At 40.9% G+C, this 26,877-nt stretch overlaps 1 protein-coding gene and 1 non-coding gene across 3 annotated transcripts in view; one reads left to right on the top strand and one right to left on the bottom strand.

The window, feature by feature from the left end:
• MYOM1 (myomesin 1) overlaps positions 1 to 26,877 on the top strand; it is a 152,268-nt gene that overhangs the window by 109,859 nt on the left and 15,532 nt on the right. For both annotated transcript variants that reach the window (XM_058438577.1, XM_032152705.2), the window contains 11 exons: positions 6,952 to 7,108; positions 9,143 to 9,249; positions 9,366 to 9,410; positions 15,295 to 15,431; positions 18,832 to 18,976; positions 20,033 to 20,092; positions 20,388 to 20,455; positions 23,474 to 23,587; positions 24,463 to 24,550; positions 25,566 to 25,604; positions 25,699 to 25,804. In XM_058438577.1, coding sequence (XP_058294560.1) covers positions 6,952 to 7,108; positions 9,143 to 9,249; positions 9,366 to 9,410; positions 15,295 to 15,431; positions 18,832 to 18,976; positions 20,033 to 20,092; positions 20,388 to 20,455; positions 23,474 to 23,587; positions 24,463 to 24,550; positions 25,566 to 25,604; positions 25,699 to 25,804 — 1,066 coding nt within the window. The remainder of the gene's footprint in view (positions 1 to 6,951; positions 7,109 to 9,142; positions 9,250 to 9,365; positions 9,411 to 15,294; positions 15,432 to 18,831; positions 18,977 to 20,032; positions 20,093 to 20,387; positions 20,456 to 23,473; positions 23,588 to 24,462; positions 24,551 to 25,565; positions 25,605 to 25,698; positions 25,805 to 26,877) is intronic.
• On the bottom strand, positions 15,973 to 16,034 carry LOC116470022 (U7 small nuclear RNA). The gene has a single exon (XR_004248459.1). It is a non-coding gene; the product is annotated as a U7 small nuclear RNA (small nuclear RNA).

Here is a 26,877-nt window from a genome sequence, read left to right as displayed (position 1 = left end):
ATTAATTGATAGGAGCTCAGCTCTGGAAAACCTCAGCTAAGTTGTGGGATATTCTAAAGAGAAAATTTGGCTAGGTACAGTGATTCACGCCTGTAATCCCAGCACTTTGGGAGGCCAAGGCGGGTGGATTACCTGAGGTCAGGGGTTCGAGACCAGCCTGGCCAACATGGTGAAACCCCATCTCTACTAAAAATACAAAAAAATTAGCTGGGCATGTGGCGGGCATCTGTAATCCCAGCTTCTCAGGAGGATAAGGCAGGAGAATCACTTGAACCTGGGAGGCAGAGGTCACAGTGAGCCAAGATCATATCACTGCACTCCAGCCTGGGCAACAGAGCAAGACTCCATCTCAAAAAAAAAAAAAAAAGGAAAAAGAAAAAGGAAAATTTGAGGAGGACGTTATAGGTAGACTTTTCTCTCAGGCTTTTTCTGTAATATTGTACCAAGTTAATCTCCACAAGACACTATCTGGTGGGTTAGCCTGGGGCATGTTAGAAATTCTGAAATGCTGTCATTGGCCGGGCGCGGTGCCTCACGCCTATTATCCCAGCACTTTGGGAGGCCAAGGCAGGTGGATCACAAGGTCAGGAGTTCAAGATAAGCTTGGCCAACATGGTGAAACCCTGTTTCTACTAAAAATACAAAAATTAGCTGGGTGTGGTGGTCCGCACCTGTAATCCCAGCTACTTGGGAGATTGAGGCAGAATTGCTTGAACCCAGTAGGTGGAGGTTGCAATGAGCTGAGATCATGCCACTGCACTCCAGCCTGGGTGACAGAGTGAGACTCCATCTCGAAAAAAAAAAAAATGCTGTCATTGCTTTATGGGCTAATACATTGGCTTTGGTTTTGCTAGGGCGTCTATAAAACGAATCATCCATTTGAGTATCACATATCTTTTGTTAAATTGCAATAGAATTTTTTGTCTACTATGTACAGGACCCTTATTTAAATAATTCTTTAATTCCTCATAAAATTTGTCAAGGAGGAGATCCAGCTTCAAATTCTGAGTATAAAATTAAGTAGGAAGCCCACTGCCACTAGAATATTTCCTTTGTTAGTGTAATCGCCCATTAGGTTCTCCCTTCTCACTGCATAGACAAAATCAATCCACTGCAACTGCAGCATTGCAGTTGAGAAAGAGTTTAATTAACCTGAGGCCAGCTGAAGTGAGAGACCTAGAGTTATCAGTCAAATCAGTCTCCCTGAAGGCTCAGAGGTTCTTTGAGTAAGGGCATTTTTTTAAGAGTGACTTAGAAGACCAAGATGCCTATAATGGGAAAGTAAATTGAGTCACAAGTCAGGAGTCTGGGTGGGGTCAGTCTTAAACACATCTAAAAGAAAACAATCTTAGGTTCTACAGTACTGATGTTATCTATAGGAGCAATTGGGAAGCTCACAGATCTTGTGACCGCTGGCCACATGACATCTAAGCAGTAAGGGATAATAGAAACTACACCTGTCTTGTAACCTCTCATTAGTGGTTTCAGCCCCTGAACAGAAAGGACTATTATCATTCTTGCTTTCAAGTTAAACTATAACCTTCTGCCAAAGTTAGCTTAGCCTATGCTCAGGAATGACCAAGGGCAGCTTGGAGGTCAGAAACAAGATGAAGTCAACTATGTCATAATTTTGCAAAGGCAGTTTCACTGGTAATTTTGTTTCCTCTCACCTCTTTATCAGAATATTGGTGTTATGCTTTAGCTTTAACAAGACAGGTTCCAATAAAATAAATGTCATAATCTTAAACTGGCATTTATCTTTTAAAGCTGGTTTTTTTTTTAAATCTCAATCCAGTCCCTGGCATGTGTAAATATGTAAGGGAAATATAAAAGACCTTTGTAGAATTTAACCCTATTCTCAATAAACTAAACAACCAGTGCAACTTTTTGAAAAATGAAAATCCAATCAAATAATCCTCTTAGCCAGTTGTAATTTTTAAACCTGGCCGGGTACGGTGGCTCATGCCTGTAATCCCAGCACTTTGGGAGGCCGAGGTGGGTGGATCATGAGATCAGGAGATTGAGACCATCCTGGCTAACACCGTGAAACTCCCTCTCTACTAAAAATACAAAAAATTAGCCCAGCGTGGTGGCACACGCCTGCAGTCCTACCCACTGGGGAGGCTGAGGCAGGATAATCACTTGAACCCAGGAGGCTGAGGTTGCAGTGAGCCGAGATCGTGCCACTGCACTCCAGCCTGGGCAAGAGTGAGACTCTGTCTCAAAAAAAAAAAGAAAGAAATTTTTAAACCTTAAGTGCCAAATATAGTTTTAATAGTTTTTATTTGTTTCCTTTATTGTTCATTTATTTAATAAATCCACCAGTAGCACCCACAATTATGTGTGCGTAAGTTGAAGAAATGTTCATGTCTCTCTTTTCTACCCACTACAGATACTGCTTATGGTACACTGATTTGACATAATTAATCAAGAAAAGCTTCACAGATAAGGGAAACTCTTAGATACTGATTGATATTACAGCTAATCCTTACCTCTTTGGCTCTCTCCTAGCAATTGCTTAAGTTTGTTTGTCTGTTTTTGTTTTGCGACAGGATCTGATTTTGTCACCCAGGCTGGAGTGCAGTGGCATGATCATTGCTCACCACAGCCTCCATCTCCCAGGCTCAAGTGATCCTCCTACCTCAGCTTTCTTAGTAGTGCTACAGGTGTCAGCCGCCACATCCCACTGATTAACATTTTTTTTTTTGTAGATACAGGGTCTCATTTTGTTGCCCAGGCTGGTCTCAAACTCTTGGGCTCAAGCAATCCTCCTACCTTGGCCTCCCAAAGTGCTGGGATTACAGGTGTGCGCCAGTGAGCTCAGCCAATTACCTAATTTTAAATTACAATTTTTAATGTAAGACTTTGAAAAAACTTCCACATTCTTTTCTAAAAGTATACATGATCCCATTTCTTATGTTACAACTCAACTATAAGGTAATGATGTACGACTCACAGGTTGAAGTTGAAACACAGATGTGGCTTGGAACCTAAAAATAACATCTTTTATTTAAAAAGGCAAATAAGCAACATTTTTTGTTTCATTTCATATTTTCACAAAAGATCTCGAAATGCTTTACAAAGTTTATTTTTCAGAATACAGTTATCCCTCTTTATCCTGGGGGATCAGTTCCAGGACCCCCTGTGGATACCAAAATCCAGGAACACTCAAGACCCTTTATAAAATGGCATAGCGTATGCATATAGCCTACAGACGTCCTCCTTTATACTTTAAATCATCTCTAGCTTACTTACAATACCTAATATGATGTCAATACTATGTAAAGAGTTGGGATACTGTATTGTTTTTTAATTTGCATTGTTTTTATTGATGTGTGGTTACTTTTACTGTTTTTTCCCCAAGTATTTTCGATCCACAGTTGGTTGAATCCACGGTTGCAGAACCCATAGATATGAAGGACCAATGTACTTCAGTGATTCAGCTCTATGTTCTTTGCTCAGTAACTGAGGCAATTGAGACAAAAACTAAACAGGATTTTCTTTCGAGACAGAGTCTTGCTCTGTTGCCCAGACTGGACTGCAGTGGTGCAATCTCAGCTCACTGCAACCTCCGTCTTTCAGGTTCAAGCGATTCTTCTGCCTCAGCCTCCCAAGTAGCTGGGATTACAGACATGCGCCACCATGCCTGGCTAATTTTTATATTTTTAATAGAGATGGGGTTTCGCCTTGTTGGCCAGGCTGGTTTTGAACTCCCGGCCTCAAGTGATCCTCCTGCCTCGGCCTCCCAAAGTGCTGTGATTACAGGCATGAGCCACCATGCCTGGCCAGGATTTTCTTATTCTCCAAGTTTCATGGGTTTGGGACCAAATTTGGCCATTCAAAAACCTGAACAAATTATTGTTTTAGTTGACCATTTGTTCCATTTGCCTGAGGGTTTACTACTAAAGCATTAATACTTTTTTTTTTTTTTTTTTTGAGATGGAGTCTCGCTCTTTCACCCAGGCTGGAGTGCAGTGGCGCGATCTCGGCTCACTGCAGGCTCCACCCCCCGGGGTTCACGCCATTCTCCTGCCTCAGCCTCCCGCGTAGCTGGGACTACAGGCGCCTGCCACCTCGCCCGGCTAATTTTTTGTATTTTTAGTAGAGACGGGGTTTCACCGTGTTAGCCAGGATGGTCTCGATCTCCTGACCTCGTGATCTGCCCGCCTCGGCCTCCGAAAGTGCTGGGATTACAGGCATGAGCCACCGCGCCCAGCCGCATTAATACTTTAAAATTTCATTTAATACTTTCTGATGAAAATCCTTTTAAAATAAATTATGCAATTTAATAAGTGCTTTTCATCCTTCTTGGATGCAGTATACTGAATCTTATTTACCTTTTTCTGTGACTCAGAGCTGTTAAGTATCACCTTTATTTAATACGCAGTGTTGTGATACAGCAATGTTGTTATTGGGTGGAGAAGCTATCTACCCCTATAGTAAATAATGTTTTTGTGCCTACTTTTTAGTCTTTCTCCCTCTTCTCTTGCTGTCATTTTCTTTATTCTCGATGCTCCTGCTCATAGTATCTTCTTACCTTCCTCTCTTTTTTTAATCTACTGAGGGAAACCAACCAAGTAGGCTTGTTAGAATTGTCTCAATCAAAGTATAAAAAGACTTCAAGCCTGGGCACAGTGGCTCATGTCTGTAATCCCAGCACTTTGGGAGGCCAAGGCGGGTGGATCACTTGAGCTCAGTAGTTTGAGACCAGCCTGGCCAACGTGGTGAAAGCCTGTCCCTACAAAAAATGCAAAAAAATTGGCCAGGTGTGGTGCCATGCACCTGTGATCCCAGCTACTTGGGAGGCAGAGGTGGGAGGATGACCTGGGAGGCCAAGGCCACAGCGAGGCAAGATCATACCACTGTACTCCAGCCTGGGTGACAGAGTGAGACCCTGTCTGGAAAAAAAAAAGATTCCAATTCCCTGGTGAGTGTGCAGCATACTAGTGTGTGGACTTTGTCACATCAGAACTGGTATTAGAGGCTTATTTTCCTTATTTCTTGGTTTTGGGCAATGTTCCAAATGGGTGAGGTGTTACAGTACAAAAGTTATCTACAGCATTGAGAGAATGGAGAAGCTGATTAAATTGTTCATATTCTGTTTTGTTTTCAGAAAAGTCAAATCTTTCACAATCAAGATTCTTAACCTAAGCAATATTTTTGTTGTAAACTTGTCATACCTCTAATGTAATAAACAACAAGCATATGGATGATTCACTTCCTTTTAAAAAGGGATTACAGATAGAACAATGAATGATTAATGTGAGCAATCTGTCATGCTTCCAAAATAGAGATTATGCAAAAAGCAAGATTACCTCACTTCTTTTCTCTCCATAACAATATAGATATACAAAAATTTCTGTTTACATTCTTTCTGTGACTCAGTCACACAAACTGTATATTATAATACAGTCTAAACCTCAACACTCTTCAGTGTTAGCCTTTTCTTAAGTTTTAATAAGAGCATTTGTTCACCATTTATTATACGAAAATAGAGTGTGAGGATTAGTCACGTGTTACCAGGAATAGAAATAAAATGTGGGCTGCAACTTATAATGGAATACATATAGCCCTTTAAAAGTAACATATGGCGGACAATTAAGGAATACTTAAGCCTTTAATTGAATGTTATTTCACTTTATCTATGTAACCAAATATGAAAGTAGCCCTTTGTTTAAGAAAAAGGAATTTTAAAAAGTTTTCTAGAACCAGTCTTCTCTAAGCTTTGCATGTGCTAACAATCACTTTTTGGAAGTTTATAGTTGAAGCATACACTGCCATCTGTACAGACACAAGTTAGATCAACTGTCAGGCTCAAGAACCAAGATCATCCTGCCAGGCACCATTTGGGCACTGGTTTCCTCTTGGCCTTCCCTTGGGAAAACGTTTGCAATTTTTTTTCCACTAACAAGTTTTATTGGACAGTAGGCCAGGATGTTGGCCTCTTATAATACAATCCAGACAGAAAACATTCAATTCTTTTGGAAGGTTTTTTTATGCTTTTTAAAAAAATACAGCTGTACTTTTCTGGGATTAAATATAATATATTTTGTATATATTTTTCCTAATGTACTGAAACAAACCAAGTTTAGACTGGCAATTGAATGAGTATAAATCTGAGTAGAGCATTTTACTCCTTTCAGCTGGATTTAGGCATAGATGTGAATGTCTCATATGCTGTACAAATTCTCCTTGAATTCTCTATTAGATGCAGGTGCAATTTATTATAACTCTCAAAAATAGAATAACTCGAAACACTAACTGAATTTTTTTTAATCCAAAAACCAACCTTCCTGAAAGAGCTGAATCTCTTGAAACTCATTTCCATTTAAATTTCCATGCAGTTCAATAATAGTCATTTCTCAGTTGCTATCACTCACACTAATCTACAGGGGCATCTTTAAATTGATTTATGGTTATGTGATCCACAGAGCAGGCATCCATATATTTCTCCACTCTTAAATGACTTAAGGACTTTGAATATGTGAATATAGGCGATTCTTAGTCTCTCTACTTTCTCCCATTCAATTTCCTTTTGGGTTCTTCATCTCTACCCTTTCCTGATGACTGATTGCATGTGGATATTATTGAAACAAAAGTCATGAATTAGGGTCTGATAAAAATCAATTGACTTTCCCTTTTCCCAAAGCTGCCTTGTCTCCTTATTGCAATCAATCCACTCCGGTAACTGTACCATCAGTCACATCACAAACAATCCTGTCCATGGTGTTGACTCTACCTAAGAAATGTGGTGCAACCATCTAATTTTGTGTTACGGCATAAAAGTTGAATTGTGGAGTAGGACTGCCCATCCGCATGAGTAGTGAAGCTTTTTCCTGACCTAGGCTCAGGGCCCTGCTTTAGGGTTAAAGTAAAGAATCTCAAGGTAACAAATTCTTACTTGGTTGCTTTCCTCCACGAAGTATCAGTGCCTTCTTTTTGATTTTGTAGGAACCAAAGAGGTTGTTGTAAATGTGGATGATGATGGAGTCATTTCATTGAACTTCGAATGTGATAAGATGACTCCAAAGTCCGAGTTCTCCTGGTCCAAAGATTATGTATCCACTGAGGACTCTCCACGATTAGAAGTCGAAAGCAAGGGCAACAAGTAAGGACTATGTCAATCAAATCATGGGTTTCCTTTTCACTGTAGGAGAATGAGGTGAGCTCTTTGATTTCCACTTAAATTGCTTGGAATAAGAGGATGAAGTCACATATATTTTATATCTGGTATTGTAGAAAATAATAACCAACTTAAACCTTAAAAATAATCATCCTAGGCTGGGCGCGGTGGCTCATGCCTCTAATCCCAGGACTTTGGGAGGCCGAGGCAGGTGGATCATGAGGCCAGGAGATCGAAACCATCCTGGCTAACAAGGTGAAACCCTGTCGCTGCTAAAAATACAAAAAAAAATTAGCCAGCCGTGGTGGTGGGCGCCTGTAGTCCCAGCTACTTGGGAGGCTGAGGCAGGAGAATGGCGTGAACCCAGGAGGCAGAGCTTGCAGTGAGCCGAGATCGCACCACAGCACTCCAGCCTGGGCAACAGAGCCAGACTCTGTCTCAAAAAAAAAAAAAATCATCCTAGACTGGCTCATTGGCTCACACCTGAAATCCTAGCAACTCAGGAGGCTGAGGCAGAAAGATCACTTGAGCCTAGGGGTTCAAGACCAGCCTGGGCAACATAGTGAGTCCCTGACCCTAATAAAATAAAATACTAACAACTCTTATGAAATACTTTTTACATTATTCCATTTAAAGTGCTTTCTTATTTATTATCTCATTTATGCTATTAGAAACATTCAATTGACATAAAGATCAGCTTTAATAATGATTCTTATTATCTATGAAATTTTGAAATCTTAAAGTAACGATGAGGACACTTATAGGGGGCTAGGAAGAACTTGCTGTTTCAAGTTATGGTAAATTAAACGGATTGAGGATAATCTCTTCTGCTTTTTTGATCATCACTCATGAGTGACACAATAGTACATGGGGAGAAAGCTCTATGTGGAAGTATAAGATGGACGAGCTCTAGGCCCATCTCTACCAGGAGCTGGCTATAGAACCTTGGGCAGCTATTTAACTTCCATAAACCTCGGATTTCTTTTTCTATAAAATGAGGGTGGGAAGAATGGAGGAATTGTACGATCTATCATTTCCTTTCAACGCCAAGATTTTGAGTGTTCTTTTTACTTTGCTTTATAGCAAAAGCTTACCAAGCTTTATATTTTCAGTGTCAACCACATTGGATTGATATGATAAAGCAAAGTATTTGATAAAGCACAGTATTTCTAAGTACTTTTTTCTATTACAATGAAGCTCAGTATATCTCAGAAATCGAAGAAAAAACTAGCAATTTTGTTGTAGGATGACAAGGAAATACCGAATGTAATTAAAGGATGCTTTTCTGCCACTATGCTGTCAATTTCTTGACATAAAACACATTTGCCCCAAGAAAAGATAATTGAATGATAAATTTTTCTCCCAGTTTGTACACTTAACATTTCAATGTTTGGTTGATCTTAGACACTGCCTAGCAATATAGCTTGCCAAAGTTAGAAAACACAATGAAGTTGCCCACTGAGCCATTCATTTACTTATTACACGTATTATGTGCCAGACAAGGTACTGGGTGCTGGGGATGACACAGTAAACAAAGCAGTTCCTGTCTCCGAAGGCACAAGGATTACACAGTGAGGAGAATAAGATGCTTTGAGCTCAAGATGCTTATAATAAGTTCAGAAAAGGGAAGAGCAGGAGATGGCATAGGAGAGGCACCCAGAGTTACCAACAGCAGATTCTGCCCTTGGTGGGGAAAGTGTCTGGCTCCCAGCAGGGACTGATCAGCTGGATATTTTTCTGCAGGATATGCACTGATAAGCAACATAGCTTGGGCATGTGGGATTTGTGCCAGTCCCACTCTCCTGTCACCATCACCCCCCCGAAGGAGGTAAGGAAAGTCCTTCCAGAGTAAATGACATTGAACCTGAGACACCAAGAACACGTAGGCTGTAGCTCAGCAAGATGAGAGCAGGTGTCCAGATGAAAGAAGTATCATACACAAATGCCTAGATTCAGGGGAAACACAGGCCCACAGATCCCACACAGCCTCATTTCTAAGAAAAATATTTTGTTCCGAAGGACAAAAATGACCTTCAAAGACCTTGGGATGGATGACTTGGGTATTTACTCTTGCGATGTAACAGACACTGATGGAATAGCGTCAAGCTACTTAATAGATGAGGAAGGTAAGCTTAAAATCAGTGCATTCACGCGTCGAATGTTGCTTTGATTTCTCAATTATTCTTAAGTGACTTTTATTTTAGTAGTTTAAGGTTTAACTGCTTTCTTTTTCCCCCTACAGAATTGAAACGTTTACTTGCTCTCAGCCATGAACACAAGTTCCCAAGTAAGTATCCACAATACATTCACAGATTTTAGCAGTCTTACTAGGCAGCAACTTCTGGAATAGATCAGATGACAGCTCTGATGGGATTAAGAGAGAGACTCTTGAGAACGTATAATGGAACACACATCAGTAGTTACAGATGTGCTTTCTAGAAGTGATGCCTTTTCCTTTGCCATTGTGCTCCAGAGATACCAAGGATACTAACATAGAAAATATATCCCATGCTCCATTACATGGCGAAGTGTCAGGCTACACAGGTGTAACATCTGAGTAATTAAGTTCTTCACTTTTTGCCCACATATGTTGAAATCACATATCTATTTTCTGGATATATTCACTTATATGTCTTTATGCAAACTAATCTTTTCCTAAGTAAGATTGGCACTTAAAAGAAGAATCATACCTCTAAATAAAGACAATATAAAGACAGGGCCTACCATTTTCAACTCCTGGAAAATTGGGCAAACATGCCTTCGTCAGAAAAAGAATCCCTCTGAACTATGTACAACCCTTCAATAAAGCACCTTCTACATAAAAGATTAAATTCCACACTTGACACTAAGAGAAGAGAAGGAAGTCGGAAATGACCCTCGGAAGGTTCCACTGGCCAGATAGGGGGATCTCTTGCCATTAGTACCCACTGGCCAAGGTAGTGAAGCATCCAGAGAGTTACACCCTGGAGTTTGAGAAAGCAAGTAGAAAGTGATAGTATACACTCATTCTTTTTGCATCAGAAATTTTAATACTTAAAATATAAATCCTCCACTAATAAATGAGTTTCAGGAATCCAGAAAACTATATTCCTATTCCAGACTATGGACAAACAGCCTTTGTATATTTATATATGTGCATTTTTCTAGGAAAAGTATCCTTCACTTTTAGTAAATTCCCAGTGGAGACTGTAATTTAAAAACACACACACACTGCTCTAGAACGAATTGTGGACCTTCTCTTACATCTGCAAGGAGTGACTTGTTTAATAGTGAGGCTGAGTGCTGGTGATATTGGCCTCAGCTGTAATGTTCTCAAAACCAACTTTGGCTGGGCACAGTGGTTCACACCTGTAATCCCAGCACTTTGGGAGGCCGGAGTGGGAGGATCACTTGAGGCCAGGAGTTCAAGGCTACAGTGAGCCACGATCATGCTACTGCAGTCTACCCTGGGCAACAGAGCGAGTCCGTATCTCTAAAAACAAAAACTAACCCAACTTTGTTCAGCAAAGTAGCAGAGTGGAGTGCCCATGAGTGACTGTAGGGTGCAGACTTCTACATTCTAGGGAAGAACCCTCTATGCCACTATGTGGCATTAGGCAAGCCATTTCTCATCTATATGCTTATTCACCGTAAAACTGGAAAAGTAATATCATGAGTGAGGTTTCAAATGTTAACTTTGAAAAAGTTTATGGAAAGTACTGAAGTGTATTGCAAAGTGTTTGGCCTGGACTCTCTTTGTTCTGGACTTTTGACTCAAGCTGTGCGCCTGGGCAGCTCACTTTTATTTCTCTGTGCCTTGGTTTCTTTTCCAGGAATGGCTATCATATATATAGCCCATATAGAATATATATGGCTCTCCCATATAGAAATGCTGTAAGAGGGCGGGGTGCAGCGGCTCACGCCTGTAATCCCAGCACCTTGGGAGGCCAAGGTGGGTGGATCACGAGGTCAGGAGTTCAAGACCAGCCTGACCAACATAGTGAAACCCCATCTCTACTAAAAATACAAAAAATTAGCCGGGTGTGGTGGTGGGCGCCTGTAATCCCAGCTACTGAGGAGGCTGAGGCAGGAGAATTGCTTGAACCCGGGAGGTGGAGGTTGCAGTGAGCCGAGATCATGCCACTGAACTCCAGCCTGGGTGACAGAGCAAGACTCCATCTCAAAAAATAAAAATAAATAAAAATAAAATAAAATAAATGCTGTAAGAGATAATAAATATAGTATTGATGGATCCATGAACTATTTGGGAAAAATGTAAACATTAATTGAAACAGACCAGTGATCCCTGAACCTGCTGCCCAGAGCAGAAGTCTCCAAGCTAAATAAGATGGTTGTACTTTCTACTCTCGAACACTGACAGAAATGGGGAAAAACAGCAGCACCTACTAATCTAGTCAGATAATAAACATTGATTAAGGGTCTAGACAACAACTAGTCCAAACAACATTTACATTCAGCTTAAAGAGTGGAGATGAGAGAAGATGGGGTGTCACTTTTGAGCTCAAGATGCCCCGGCCTCCCTGGAGTTTAGTGTTCATATGGACTTGGAGAGAGAATTAATCCAGGCAGTAGGTATTGCCTAATGTCGTTATCATTTATACTGAGATATTTTATCTTGCATAAACCCAAGAACTCTGATTATTCGTGCTACGAGAGAGGGTAGCAGCAAACTCAGGTATCCTTTTATTAGAGACCCAGTGTCGCATTTTGGTAGAGAGAACCTGAGAATGTGATTAAAACTCTGACACGCGGCTGGGCAAGGTGGCTCATGCCTGTAATCCCAGCACTTAGGAAAGCCAAGGTGGGAGGATCACTTGAGCCCAGGAGTTCAAGACCAGCCTGATCAATATGGTGAAACCCTATCTCTACAAAAATACAAAAATCAGCAAGGTGTGGCAGCAGCTCCTCGGGAGACCGAGGCGGGAGGATCACTTGAGCCCAGCAGTTGGAGACTGCAGTGAGCCGTGATCATGCCACTGCACTTCAGCCTGGGTGACAGAGTGAGAATCTGTCACAAAAAAATAAATATAAAAATCACAAAATAACAAACTCTGACATGCAAGTATCAGAGCCCCCAACCCAAGGGTGTTTTGGTTAACCCAAGGAAGCAACGTTTTTCAATACTAAAGCTCCAGCTCTTTTCTTTCCCCTACCACTATCAGACCAATGAGGTCACAACATGAATATTTTCAGAGGTCTGGTTGTAGGATCAAAGTAGCACATGCAATTTCTTGATTCATACCCACTTCCTCTTTGTAAATGCTGGCATGTTGATGAAGTTGTTTTCTTGAGATTTTATAAGGTTTTAAAATGTCTTATTTCTTAGAGAAAGTAATAAAGAGTATAGTATTCCTTTATCCTTTGGCACAGTAAATTCTCCTATTTTAAGCTGTTTTCAAAATTATTTTGAAAACCACTAAACATGTGCCTTAAACCTACAAATAACATATTTCGCTGAGGCACATTAACTGCCAGAGAAAAGAGCCTAAGGAAATTTAGAGCTGAGTAAATGGAAAAAATAAAAATGCACAAAGCTAAAAATAGAAATCGACTTAGTCTATCTTGCCAGTATTGATACTAAATTGCAGTGTGGAAAGATAGCTTATTTGAATATATATCTGTACACCAAGAATTCAAGGTATTTTGGGGGGAGTTGGGGGGAGGGTACACTTTGGTATTATCAGCATGCTGCATAATAGCCCTTCATTTGCAGACACCGGTTGTTGCCCCTCTTGTATACATGCACTATATGTGAGGAGACATCTACAAGCACGTATACATAAACATAGATATGTTGGTGTGTCCTCTTAGGTGTCAACATATTATATTCTAAAATTAGTGGTTGTAAAAATTAACCAGGTGTGGGGGCTCTCGCCTGTAATCCCAGCTACTTTGGAGGGTAAGGCACAAGAATCTCTTGAACCTGGGAGGTGGAGGTTGCAGTGAGCCGAGATCACGCCACTGCTTAGGCGACAGAGTGAGACTCCATCGCAAAAAAAAAGAAAAAAAAATGGTGTTTCTAGGGTATTGTAGAAGCAACTAGAGGAGGAGAGAGATAACAAAATATTAACAGCCAACATTAATAGAGCATTTATTATATGCCAGGCTCTTTATAGAGTATTTAAGCAGGATATATTATTTGAATTCCACAATGACCTTAAAAGGGTTGGTATTGTGGCGATTTGATTTTAGAGGGGAAGAACATGAGGCCCGGAGAGGTTAAGTAACTAGATCATTTGCACACAGCTGGTTAAACCCAGGTGGTCTGCCTCTGGAGCCTGCTCCCCTGACCGTGATGTGGGCTATCTCTATGTAGGCACGGCCACATTTGCTCCGTGCCCACTGTGGACATTCAAGGCAGCCAGCATTCCCCAGACGATGTTCTCAGGACTCAGGGAGGACAGTGAACATTAAGGGAGCTGGAGGCTTCCAGGAGGGCCTGTTCCTCCTCCTCCCTCACTACTCTGGGCCTCTTAGGTAACCTCCTCACTCACATAGTAAGTTTCCTAGAATGAGGTCTCCAGATATTTTTAGAAGAAATTGTACTTTCTACTCTCCTCAAGACTTACCTGTAGCAAGCATGAGCGTCCTGTAAGGGAGAAGCTTAGCTTCTGCCCTTGCTGCCCTGGTGCACTCAGCCATCCTGCTCACACTGGAAAACCACCGTGTAGACAACCAGGACCAAGAGGAATACAGAAGAGAGGGAGTGACCCTGCTCTCAGCTCTACCACCCAGACGTGTTACCACTGTCTCCTGGGGTGCAGTTGAGATTTTGTAAAGAGATCAGTAAAGTGAGGGGAGGAAGAGAACCAACCTTCTTGAACACACACCACTATTCACAGTACCTTAATGTGTTCTCTTACTATATTTACATTTGTTTGTTTGTTTATTTATTTATTTATTTGAGACAGAGTCTCATTCTGTTGCCCAGGCTGGAGTGCAGTGGCACGATCTCAGCTCACTGCAACCTCTGCCTCCCAGGTTCAAGCGATTCTCCTGCCTCAGCTTCCTGAGTAGCTGGGATATAGGCGCCCACTACCACGCCTGGCTAATTTTTGTAATTTTAGTAGAGATGGGGTTTCACCATGTTGGCCAGGCTGGTCTCAAACTTCTGACCTCAAGTGTTCCCCCCCCCTCGGCCTCCCAAAGTATTAGGATTACAGGCGTGAGCCACTATGCCCGACCATATATTTACTCTTCATAGCACACCCATGTTAGCAGGTGAGGGACACAAGGTCTAAAGGGGGAGAGTAACTAGTCCAGATCTTGGTGGGACTCCAAAGCCCACCTTCTCTCCACCTTGAAACCCCCTCAATAGATGACATCTGAGCCCCCCTCAGTCCCGCATTGGAATGAATTTATCACACTGAACTCGGTAGTAAATATGGAATAATGCAAAGAAAAGCATCCCTTGAAACTTGAAAAGGGTAGTTTTAAAATAAATACAAAGAAATATTAATTTACATTTGACATAAGTTTAGGAAACTTCTAATTTAAAATACAGCACATGCCAACCAGATGAGGTGGCTCACACCTGTAATCCCAACACTTTGGGAGGCCAAGGAGGGAGGATCACTTGAGGCTAGGAGTTCAAGACCAGCCTGGGCAACATAGTGAGTCCCTGTCTAATAAAAGAAAAAATAAAACTAGCCAAGTGTGGTGGTACGTGACTGTTGTGTGAGCTACTCAGAAGGCTGAGGTGAGAGGATCACCTGAACCCAGGAGGCAGAGGTTGCAGTGAGCTGAGATCATGTCACTGCACTCCAGCCTGGGCAACAGAGCGAAAACCTGTTGAAAAAAAAAAAAAAAAGAAGAAAAAACACCAACCAAAAGCCACAGTAGAAAGTTACAGATATTGGCTACAAGTGCCCCTATGCCCCTAGAGGTAAGTTCATCTTCCTCATTTTTACAGTTGAGACAACTGTGATTCAAAGAGGATGAACAACTTGCTCTAAGTGACAGTCCCAGCATCAGAGCCGAGTCCCTCTGTCTTTAATCTAAGCCTTTCCCTGCAACTCTCACTGCCTCTGGGCTTTGTAAGAAGCAGGTGCTACATTGTCATTTCCATTGCCTGGTTTTTGTTTTTTTTTTTCTTTTTCACTTGTTGGAAAATGAGTACCAATATAATTGGTTACCAATATAATCACTGTGTTTATTTTTACTTTTCATAGCTGTCCCAGTTAAATCAGAGCTGGCAGTTGAAATTTTGGAGAAAGGCCAGGTCCGGTTTTGGATGCAGGCTGAGAAGCTGTCTGGCAATGCCAAAGTCAACTACATATTTAACGAGAAGGAAATTTTTGAAGGCCCGGTACGTTTTACACTGTTTAGACTTTTTAATGTGTCATTGTAGAATACACTGAGGAAGCCTTATGTGGATGTGGATATGTTGTTATAAAAACCGCTGGGTGGTGGAGTGGGAGAGTTTAAATCCTTCTCACAAGTGAAAACTGTGAAATGAAAATACAGATTGACTATATCATATTATGCAAACTGGGACGCTTTGAGAATGAAAGGACAACAGTCATAAACAGTCATAAACCAAAACGGTCTCAGGCAAACCTAGATGTATGATCACCCATGAAAACAGAGAGGCTCTCCTGGGAGGCAGAGGAGTCCATACCCTAACCTGAATTCACATCATACTCACACTGGACACCCCAGCATGGACTTGATTCATTATATGAAGAATAGGCCTCTTGTCCCAATGGCTCTGAAAAATGCAATAAAAATACCTTTCATTGCTTTTCTGGCTAAAAACACAATACATCCTTATTGTAAAAAGCATTAAAGACTCAGAAAGGACTAATCACACATTCTTACGGCTTTTCTTAATTTGGTGGTGGTGGTGGGGAGTCTTCCCAGCAAAAACCAGAAAGCCTGCTAGACAAATTCTAAAAGAGCTGTAACACTTCTTATGGCTTTCTGATGTACATATTGGTATATACTTTTTTAGACCTTTTTCTATACTTCTCTGTGTGTACGTCTGTTTGAGTCATATTTACATAGGTAATTTTATATATATATAAAATATTCTTTCCTTTCCTTTTACCATAAACATAGTTTTTATAGATAGAGTTACAACATCTAAGCTTTATTTGTCCTCCCCACAGACGTCAGTCAAGTCAAGATCAGGCCAGTGCCCAGTAGTACTGAAGAACTGGGGGTTCAGGGGCTCTGACCATCTCCTATGCTATCATGGGTGTAAATGGGAAACTGAAAGGGCAGAGGAGGTGTGGTTTGTGGCCATTATTAGCAACCCCTTCCCTTTTCACTGAGATGTATTTTTAAAACACTTGAGGACTTGTTAGTGAAAGGGAAATAAGTACCATGAATATTAGGAGAGTATGCAGTATAGTCCTTTCCAGTGCATAGAGTAACTTGCTGTGGGGCCAGAACAAGTCACTCCTGACTCCTGTGTCCACTGCGACCCATCTCCTCTCTACTTTCAAAATGTTCCCTTGACTGCTGTGATCACCACCTGGCCAGGGGAGAGGAAGGAAAAGTGTTGTTGGCCTCATTCATCACCCCACAGCCACTGAGTGAACATTCATGCGTTTGTGCATATAGACGTACTCCCCTTCACGTGTTCAAGCATGCACACATGTTGCCTTGAGAGTATGCAGCTGCTCTTAAAGTTTCTTAGAAAGAGAGTCTGAAGTAGTTTCTTGTTCAAGTGATTTATTGTTGGGGAGCAGGATAGGATGGGGGGATGCTAAGCAAAAATGTGATCTCAGTTGGAGACTGACTTCCTGCAGGGGAGGCTCGGGAGCATGAATTGCATCACAGAGTTCATCCCAGACTTGAGCCTTCATTCTGTGATATTTTATATATAGCAAAAGTTAACCAATTCAAATCCATCATGGAATTTGTGCTTGCATGCCTAGCGACTAAAACTTATCTTTACATTCCGGGAAAAAAAAAGTTGTCTAAACAATATGATAAAATAAGTGTAGTCTAATAGGGCTATTTCCATTCGTTAAGAGCAAATAGGGCGAGTCATGGTGGCTCACACCTGTAATCCCAGCACTTTGGGAGGCCAAGGCAGGGGAATTACTTGAGTCTCAGAGTTTGAAACCAGCTTGGGCAACATAGTGAAACCTCATCTCTATAAAAAAATTTTTAAAAATTGGTGAGGCATGGTGGTGTGTGCCTGTAGTCCTAGCCTCAACAGCCTGAGGCCTGAGGCTTGAGTCCGGGAGTTCAAGGCTGCAGTGAGCTATGATTGCACCACTGCACTCCAGCCTGGGCAACAGAGCGAGACCCTGTCTCTAAAAAGAGAAAAAAAGAGAGAGTAAACACACTTAGAAGCATTTTTTTCATGTATTAGTTCAACAGATATTTATTAATTGACTACTATATACCATGTATGTGCAAGATGCCAAGGAGATAGCAATGAATGAGCAAGATACTAGCCTCTGCTGCCTATTGTTTTACATTGTTCTACTCATTAAAAATAACGTAGGGCAGGAGCAGTGGCTTATGCCTATAATCCCAGCAATTTGGGAGGCCGAGGTGGGCAGATCACTTGAGGTCAGGACTTCAAGATGAGCCTGGCCATCATGGTAAAACTCCGTCTCTACTAAAAATACATAAATCAGCTGGGTATGGTGGCACACACCTGTAGTCCCAGCTACTCAGGAGGCTGAGGCAGCAGAATCACTTGAACCTGGGAGGCCAAGGTTGCAATGAGCCAAGATTGCACCACTGCACTCCAGCCTGGGTGACAGAACAAGAATCTGTCTCTAAATAAATAAATAAATAATGTAATCTGGAAGGTAATGTGAGAGTCTAAAGACAACTTTTTGACATTTTGCGACTTGGGGTAACAAAACTTTATTTAGATTTAAGAAACTAAATTTCAGACTTTTTAGTAATCTATTCTGGTCTAGGTCATAAACTCCACATAATATTTCCCTTTTCCTGGGTATAAGAATATAAAGAACTTGTTCAGTTATGAAGAAATTTTATTTAAATTATTAGTCTAATTTTTAATGTTTAATTTGTTTATTTTTAGATATAGTCTCCTTCTGTTGCTCAGGCTGGAGTGCAGTGGCACAATCATGGCTCACTGTAGCCTTGACCTCCTGGGTTCAAGAGAGCCTCCCATCTCAGCCTCCTGAGTAGCTGGGATTAAAGGTGCACACCACCATGCCCAGCTAATTTTTCAATTTTTTTTTTTTTTAGACGGAGTTTTGCTCTTGTTGCCCAGGCTGGAGTACAATGGTGTGATCTCGGCTCACTGCAACCTCTGCCTCCTGGGTTCAAGCAGTTCTCCTGTCTCAGCCTACCAAGTAGCTGGGATTACAGGTGCATCCCACCACACCAGGCTAATTTTTGTGTTTTCAGTAGAGACGGGGTTTCATCATATTGGTCAGGCTGGTCTCGAACTCCTGACCTCAGGTGATCTGCCCGCCTCAGCCTCCCAAAGTGCTGGGATTACAGGCGTGAGCCACTGTGCCCAGCCTATTTTTCTATTTTTATATAGACAAGATCTCGCTTTGTTGCTCAGGCTGTTCTCAAACTTCTGGCCTCAAGCAATCCTCCCACCTCAACCTCCCAAAGTACTGGGATTACAGGCATGAACAGGCACTGCATCTAGCCTAAAATTATTGTTCTTTGGGGTTTATTTTTATTTCATCAAGCTTATTGTCATCCAAGTAAAATATCTGCCTCAGTGATTTCTCTGTCATTTTCTTTTCACACTGAAGAAATATAAAATGCATATTGACCGAAACACTGGCATCATTGAAATGTTTATGGAAAAGCTACAGGATGAGGATGAGGGAACGTACACCTTCCAGCTTCAAGATGGAAAAGCAACTAACCATTCTACTGTTGTTCTCATTGGAGATGGTAAGAATTCCGTGGAACACTAACCAGCAGGCTTTGCTACTCCCTTCAATCTAAATACCCGATGGCACAAAAGTTGTCATTTGAAAGGTAGTAGGAATTGTTTTTTAATGGAATTCTAATGTTCAAAATACAATTTTCAGCTGGGCGCGGTGGCTCATGCCTATAATCCTAGCACTTCGGGAGGCCGAGGCGGGTGGATCACCTGAGGTCAGGAGTTCAAGACCAGCCTGGCCAACATGGTGAAACCCCGCCTCTACTTAAAATACAAAAATTAGCCAGGCGTGGTGGCGTGCACCTGTAGTCCCAGCTACTTGGGAGGCTGAGGCATGAGAATCATTTGACCCGGGAGGCAGAGATTGCAGTGAGCCAAGATCGCACCACTGCACTCTAGCCTGGGTGACAGAGTGAGACCCTGTCTCAAAAAAAAAAAAAAAATACAGTTTTCAGTTAATACTTTACATGGTATTTTATTTCATAGAAATGAAAGTTAATTTAAAGGAACACCAAATTTATCCCTAGCCCACAGGCAAGACTGCATTTAAATACTTTCATATATAAACAAATGTATATTGCTAAAATTCTCCAGTGAGGGAGATTGCAATACAACAAAGACTGTATGTGTCTCAGAAACAAACCATGAGACTGTTTTGCCATGTGTACTTACTGTAAATTACTAAAATTGAGAAGAAAAACATGCAACAGTAGTGCCTGCTGAATCTACTAATCATACATTGTAACTGGATTGTAGTAAATCAGCTGCTCACTTACTACCACCCAGATTTAAAATGTGGCAGTCACAAAGGCAATGGAAAGGCTGGCCAGATCTCTGTATTTGCAACAGCCAATATTATTTCACTGTTTCCTAGCTTTATGAGCTTGTACAATTTATTTAACCTTTCTATGCCTATTTCTTCATCTATAAAGATAAAAAATGAGCAGGGTTGTCACAATGTATGAGTGTTACAATAATGAATATAAATCACTTAGTGCAGTGGCTGACATGTGCATTTATACCACCCAACTCAATTTCACACTTCCTTGTTTTTCAATTTGTAGTTTTCAAAAAGCTCCAGAAAGAAGCTGAATTCCAGCGGCAAGAATGGATCAGGAAACAAGGTAAAAATAGGCAGTGGATAAAGAGAAAATTTTTAATTTTTTTGTACAAAATATTCCAAGGTTATTTCCATAGCAAATTAAAATGAATATTATTGATTATGTTAATAATGCCTAGTAAATTAAAATAATTAAAAATATTTACTGTTAAATATGTAGACATTAAAATATTTAAAAGCTAAATCTAGAATTTTAAAAATTTGACTTCAGATGTAAATCACCTTAGGACTTAAGTATGAGCTTTGATTTTGCATTTGTGATAAATAGAGTAATTGCTAATGTCATTAAAATTTTATAGGTCCTCACTTTGTTGAGTATTTGAGCTGGGAAGTGACTGGTGAATGTAATGTACTATTGAAATGCAAGGTAAGAGGTAGATAAATTTTTAATATTTGATTCAAGGGAAATAAAATAGAATGTAGAGAAGAGGAAGCTCAATTTTTCATCTCTTCCATCTGAGCCAAAATGATAAGTGGGACACATATTTACTGTTCAATGTTACTGTAACCATTTGTTGATAAGAAAGATTTAAAATAAAATGACATAAAATATGAGAAGGCAAGGTGATCATTCCTAGTCACTACTCATGATCTAGTTAGTAACACCCTAGACTTATCTAATTAGTAATCTCCAAAGACTCTCACATTGTTTTTGTTTTAAGACAAATCTATATTCTAAGTCATAGACCTGTTCCAGAATCACTCCAGCTGCAACGTTTCGTGGACCTTGCTATGTAAATTGTGAGGCTGGTGCAACAATACCCCTGGGTGTTCCCCAGCTGTGCCACTGACTCCAAGCCACTGTGCTGTCTTGAGGGAGACATGTGGAAAAGAGTTGGCAGCTCACAACCAATTGTCTTACTAAGACTTTGGAAAGATTCAGGAAAAAAAAATTCTATATAGCATTCTAAACAAGTTTGTACTTTAGCATGTGATGCGTAGCTGAGTGAGTCATCAGAAATGTTTTGAGTAAGGAACGGGTGGGTGAGGTTGGAGCGTGAAGGTGGTGCTGGCTGACAAGGACAAGTGGAAGCGTAGGTGTGGCATTTGGTCTGGATTTCACAATTGTCATGATAAAAGCCAGAACCCAAGTGCCCCAGTGTCTACTAGATCTGATAAACTCAAAGAAACAGCAGTCTATCAGAAATACATATAAGGAAAATCAATTCTAGGTTTTAACCTCGCAGGAAATGGCAACGCTGCTTGAAAAACTCTTTCTCAGGCAGCAGCTGAAGCCCTCACCTCTCTCATCCCAGCTGCCCTGTCGTGCTGTTCCCCACTCACTTCTTCATTCGCATGGCCCCTCCCTATAAGCCATCCCTTTTCTAAAGCCCACACCTCCCTCGCCTACTGCGCTTGCTGTTTCCCTCTGCAGAGGAGCTCTGGTGTCCTGTGATGGCCTTCCTCAGGACAATCAGCCCCATACCCAGATTCTGAGCAACCAAGGGCAGCCTGGAAATGGATTGTGAATATTCACACAGTTCGTGCTTATGCTGTCGTTCCAGTGCCTGGAATGACGTTCTTTCAGCTTCTCTGACAAAATCCTTTCCCAGGCCCAGCTCAGTCATCTCTAGAAGGCCTCCCGCTTCCTCTGTCTTCCCATAGCTCTTTGTTCCATTACTGTGGCAATTCCTGTAAATTTAGCCACTCACTTGTCGCATTACAGTTCATGGAGTATGCGCAGCGAATCATTCAGACTCACTGGAGTATCGTGGGTCTTGCTTGGCGCTAGTCTACTAAAAAAAAAAAAAAAAAAAAGTAGGAGGGGCAGGGAGCGGTGGCTCACGCCTGTAATCCCAGCACTTTGGGAGGCCAAAGCAGGCAGATGACTTGAGGTCAGGACTTCAAGAGCAGACTGGCCAACATGGTGAAACCCCGTCTCTACTAAAAATACAAAAATTAGCTGGGCGTGGTGGCGGGCACCTGTGGTCCCAGTTACTTGGGAGGCTGAGGCAGGAGAATCACTTGAACCCGGGAGGCTGAGGTTGCAGTGAGCCAAGATCATGCCACTGCACTCCAGCCTGGGCGATGGAGTGAGACTCTGTCTCAAAAAAAAAAAAGAACGTAGGAGGAACCCTAGCTTGCACACTGGGGCCTTCCTCTCCCTCAGGGGTCCACATGTGGAGCTATGACCTTTGCCACCCCGGACAACAGAAAGCTCAGATGCAAGGAGACAAGATGCACTTTGGGCAGGTGCAAGATGGCGCCATGGCTTTAAAAAAAAAAAAAGCCCCAAAAAACTTCATGCCCCGAGGAACTAGTATCTTTTCTAACAACTGCCTAAACAGAGCTTCCAGGATCCACACAAGGGATGTGTCCAAATTTCATGAGCAATGTACTCAGCAAAGCCCAAAGCTGCAGAGTGCATTTCTAGTCCTCCGGGTCCAGACGCAGCTTTCCAGTCGAGGTCATTTTTATCGTAAGCAATGTCAGCTGGTAACACACTTTCTACAATTCACGAACCAGTTTCCAGGGTCATAAAGAATGATTGTGTGTAGTGGTTTCACTACAGTTACTAGGGTGGTTCCTATGTTTATCTATTAACTGAAATTGTTTCACACTGTAAAACCTGTATATTGTCACGTATAATGAGACATTTTCTTTGTCTGTTGGTTTTATAGTTGTATTTTCTCTTTGGGGAATGGTATGTAGCTTTCACTCATTATTCAGTGGGGTCTTTGAGATGGTTTTCTTGATTTGTAGAAAGTCTTTACTTTTTCATACAATTTGAATTGTACAATAAATACATGAGTATATTCTCCTTTGTAAAAAAAAATTCAAGCATTATAGATGAAGCTTAAGATCCCTTTAACCATATGCAGTTGTTTAGTCCATTTGAAATAGATGATATGATGAGAAGATAAGTGTATCTAAGTAAGTCTCCTCAAAATTGCTAAGTAATTAATTTACTTAGCATGCCTCCCCTCCACATATATTTGTAATGCTTCATTTATCTTTTATTAAATTTTAAGATATAGATTGCGGCTTACTCATTCTGTTCCTTTAATAAAGCCATTTGTTTTTGTAACACAGCTTGTATTTTAATCTGATGGGATTTTTCTTCCTTTGGTTTTGTGATTTCTATTTTCATTTAAGTATTATGTCAGTATGAATGTATCTATTCTCTCTTTTCTTTCCTGATTAAAATCAGTTTTCACTACTGGAAATAGAGATGCTATTGATTTAGGTTTATTCATTGGTGTCCACTTGATTCTAAACTCTTTTCTCAATTAAAATAGCTTTCAATTGATTCCTTTAGAAATCTATGTCTTCTCACTCCACGTTCAGTGCTTTTTCTTTTATATCTTGCTGCATTAAGAACTATTTAACTTCACAAGAGTACATTTCCTTATTTTAAGAAAAGTAATTATCGTTTTTCTCTTAGGTGGCAAATATTAAGAAGGAGACTCATATTGTGTGGTACAAAGATGAGAGGGAGATATCAGTGGATGAAAAGCACGACTTTAAGGATGGTATATGTACCCTGCTTATAACAGAGGTAGGCAATTATAAATGTAAAATGTAATATGTTAGCTCTCTACCCTCTATTTTACCCCAAAACAGTGACTAGATTCTGTATTCCTTTCATGACCAGGGGATTAATATTAGCTTACTTCCAACTGCTGTAGGAACACAAAAGCTTCTCTAGCCTTGTGATGTGTGTGGATTTGTTAGGTAGCAAACCAATATCAGCTGAATGCCACAACTCTTGCTTTTCTAAGTTGCTTTTATCCATATGTGGGCAGTGAAGTGGATCATTCTTCATTTGTACTTAAGCCTCCTGGTCCTAAAAATACAGAGACATCAGACATGGTATTCATTTAAGGATAGATTTTTATCTACTTCTTGTCTAAAAGAGCACAGCATTTAAATATATCACTATAAAACTAGTGATCACTAGTTTTTAATAAATGAAGGCAGAGTAAAAGGTAAGGATGTTAAGCCTCATATCAATTACAGCCTTAGAAGGTAAAAAGTCAGGACTGCTAGCTCGCTGGTCAAATTATTATGGAGAGGTGCATCTCTGCATCTGTGAACGGTTCACCACTCACAAGTTAGATGCTTGTTCAAAGAGTGTTGATGGCAATTCTGTAAATCAAGGGCCTTTAAAAATGCAGATAGCAAGTGAGGTGCAGTGGCTCACATCTGTAATCCCAGTGCTTTTGGTAGGCCAAGGCTTGAGGCCAGGAGTTCAAGGATACAGTGAGCTATAATCATACTTCTGCACTCCAGCCTGGCTGACAGAGTGAGACCCTTGTCTCAAAAAAAAAAAAAAAAAAAAGCAGCAGCAGAAGAAGCAGAAGAAAAAAAAAATCACAGATACCATGCCTGGGGCTACGAAAGGTGCAATGTGGTATATCTATTCCCCCTTAGTTTTCCAAGAAAGATGCTGGGATTTATGAAGTTATCCTGAAAGATGACCGAGGAAAAGATAAGAGCAGACTGAAGCTTGTGGATGAAGGTCAGTCCACCAACTGCTGGGGTCTGTCTTGTGTGTTTCTGCATACAGCTTACCAGAATGATGATTGAGGCCAAGCTGACAATTGAAATCATGATGATTTTTTTTGTCCACAGATTTTGGCTTAATTGAAATTCCAACAGAGTGAACTGTTTTATTCAAAAATACCTCACTTCTAGTCATCTTCGAAATCAGAAGTGTATTTTTGATCCTTAGAGAATTTATAGTCCAGAGTCCACAAGAGATCTGTTTTCAATTTAAATCATTTTTGTTTCAACTCTATAAAAATGTTCCAGGCTCAAAAACTTCTGTGAGAAGCATGACAAAAAATAGTCCACTCTAAAGGTAGCAAGCAAGATTTATATATGAAATGTGAAGCCTTGCAGTTTTTAGCAGAGCAAGAAAGCAAATTCCATTTTTCAGAGACTACTAAGGACAAATATATCATGATGATGAAAATCTACATGGGACCCCCAAACTTACAATTTTGTTCCTTAACAAGATTTTTAAAATAATATTGCTAACAAACGGCAGAAGTCTGACTAATTTCACCTTCCTACTTTGGGTGGAAGTGGGGCTAAATGTGTTTATTGGCAAAAAGCATTATCAGGCTGACGAAGGCCAGGAGACCTACATGGTTAATTCATTATGAATCGATGACACGGATAAGAAAATGTCTTCTAATGTAAACTAAGGCTTCCTGGGAATTAAGAAGAAAGAGAATCTCAAAGCCAAGCACCTTCCTAGAAATCTCTTGTGGCCCTTTCTCTAGAATGTAAATATGGCGATTGTTCCAAAGAATTCAAGGGAAAAAAAATCAAAATAAGCAGGGGTCTTTTAAAACCTGATAAAATTGAACTATTTCCTCAAAGAATACTCATTATCAGTGGGTCAACAAATTCACCTTGTTTCCATTTCCTTTCATCCAGAAACGGAATTTTTGAGATCTAAGAATTTGAGATTTAACCTTACATTGAGAATTTTTATGCTAGTTTTGGCTCTGAATCTCTCTCCACAGCCTTTAAGGAACTGATGACAGAAGTATGCAAACAAATAGGTGAGTTAAACATTTCACACCACGACAATGCTTTATGATCCTCCTGTCAGGAGGGGCATGCAGATGCATGAAATATGCTATTTTCTTCTTTCAGCTTTGTCTGCTACAGACCTGAAAATCCAGAGCACAGCCGAGGGCATCCGACTGTACTCTTTTGTAACTTACTACGTGGAGGATTTGAAAGTTAACTGGTCCCACAAGTAAGTAAATGGGAACTTACTTGCTGTGTAGAAATTCTTTCCCTGCCTGCCGCGGTGGCTCAGACCTGTAATCCCAGCACTTTGGGAGGCCGAGGCGGGGGGATCATTTGAGGTCAGGAGTTCGAGACCAGCCTGGCCAACATGGTGAAACCCTGTCTATACTAAAAATACCAAAAAAAGAAAAAAAAAATGAGCTGGGCGTGGTGGTGGACACCTGTAATCCCAGCTACTGGGGAGGCTGAGGCATGAGAATTGCTTGAACCCAGGAGGCAGATGTTGCAGGGAGCTGAGATTGCACCACTGCACTCCAGCCTGGGTGTCAGAGTGAGACACTGTCTCAAAAAAAAACAAAACAAAAAAGAAAAGAAAAGAAAGAAAGAAAAAGAAATTCCCCACTGGAAGAGGGGAGGATAGGGAAAAAATTTTTCTGTTCTTCTCAAGTAAGGAGTCTTCTTAATTCTCAAGTCTGACATTGGTAAGCACAGGAGAGAAACATCCAAGGCATTCTCTTACTGTGAGGTTAGCTCTTTCCCTCAACATGTACGTACTGAGGCCAGTCATAGTTACAGTACATCTTTCTTTGTGATTTAAGAAGTACCATAATTCACAGACATCTCTATAATGCAGCCTCCACCTCCAGACAGTCATGCTTGGGCTCTCTCTGCTGTGCCAGGCATCTGGAGCCACATTCTTACCTTTCTCTCTATACACACGGTTAACACATGCTGTGGTCTGGAACAGAAATGAAGCAGTGTGCACCAGGAGGCACCAAATTTCCCACGATATGAATGAATGGGCATTCACCAAAGAAGCCTAATCCAATGAGTGCGCAAGATTATTGTTGTTGTTATAGCACCTGGCAGAGTGACACATTAGCATGTTTCTAGTCCACTCTCAGAAGGCTTTGGAGATTTCAAGGTGACTTTGGGGAAGGTGGGTTTGAACCTCTGTGCAGTTATACAGGGACTTTATTCAAGTTCACTTCTGGGATTCCAAGAGCTGAAATCAGTTTCCAAATCAAACCAGGCCTCCCATTTACACTCTTGACAGTGTCCTTAACCTCTGTGCTTCCT

Source organism: Hylobates moloch, unplaced genomic scaffold (genome assembly GCF_009828535.3).
Source record: "Hylobates moloch isolate HMO894 unplaced genomic scaffold, HMol_V3 SCAFFOLD_5, whole genome shotgun sequence".
NCBI lineage: Eukaryota > Metazoa > Chordata > Mammalia > Primates > Hylobatidae > Hylobates > Hylobates moloch.
This window is presented reverse-complemented; position numbering and strand designations above follow the sequence as displayed.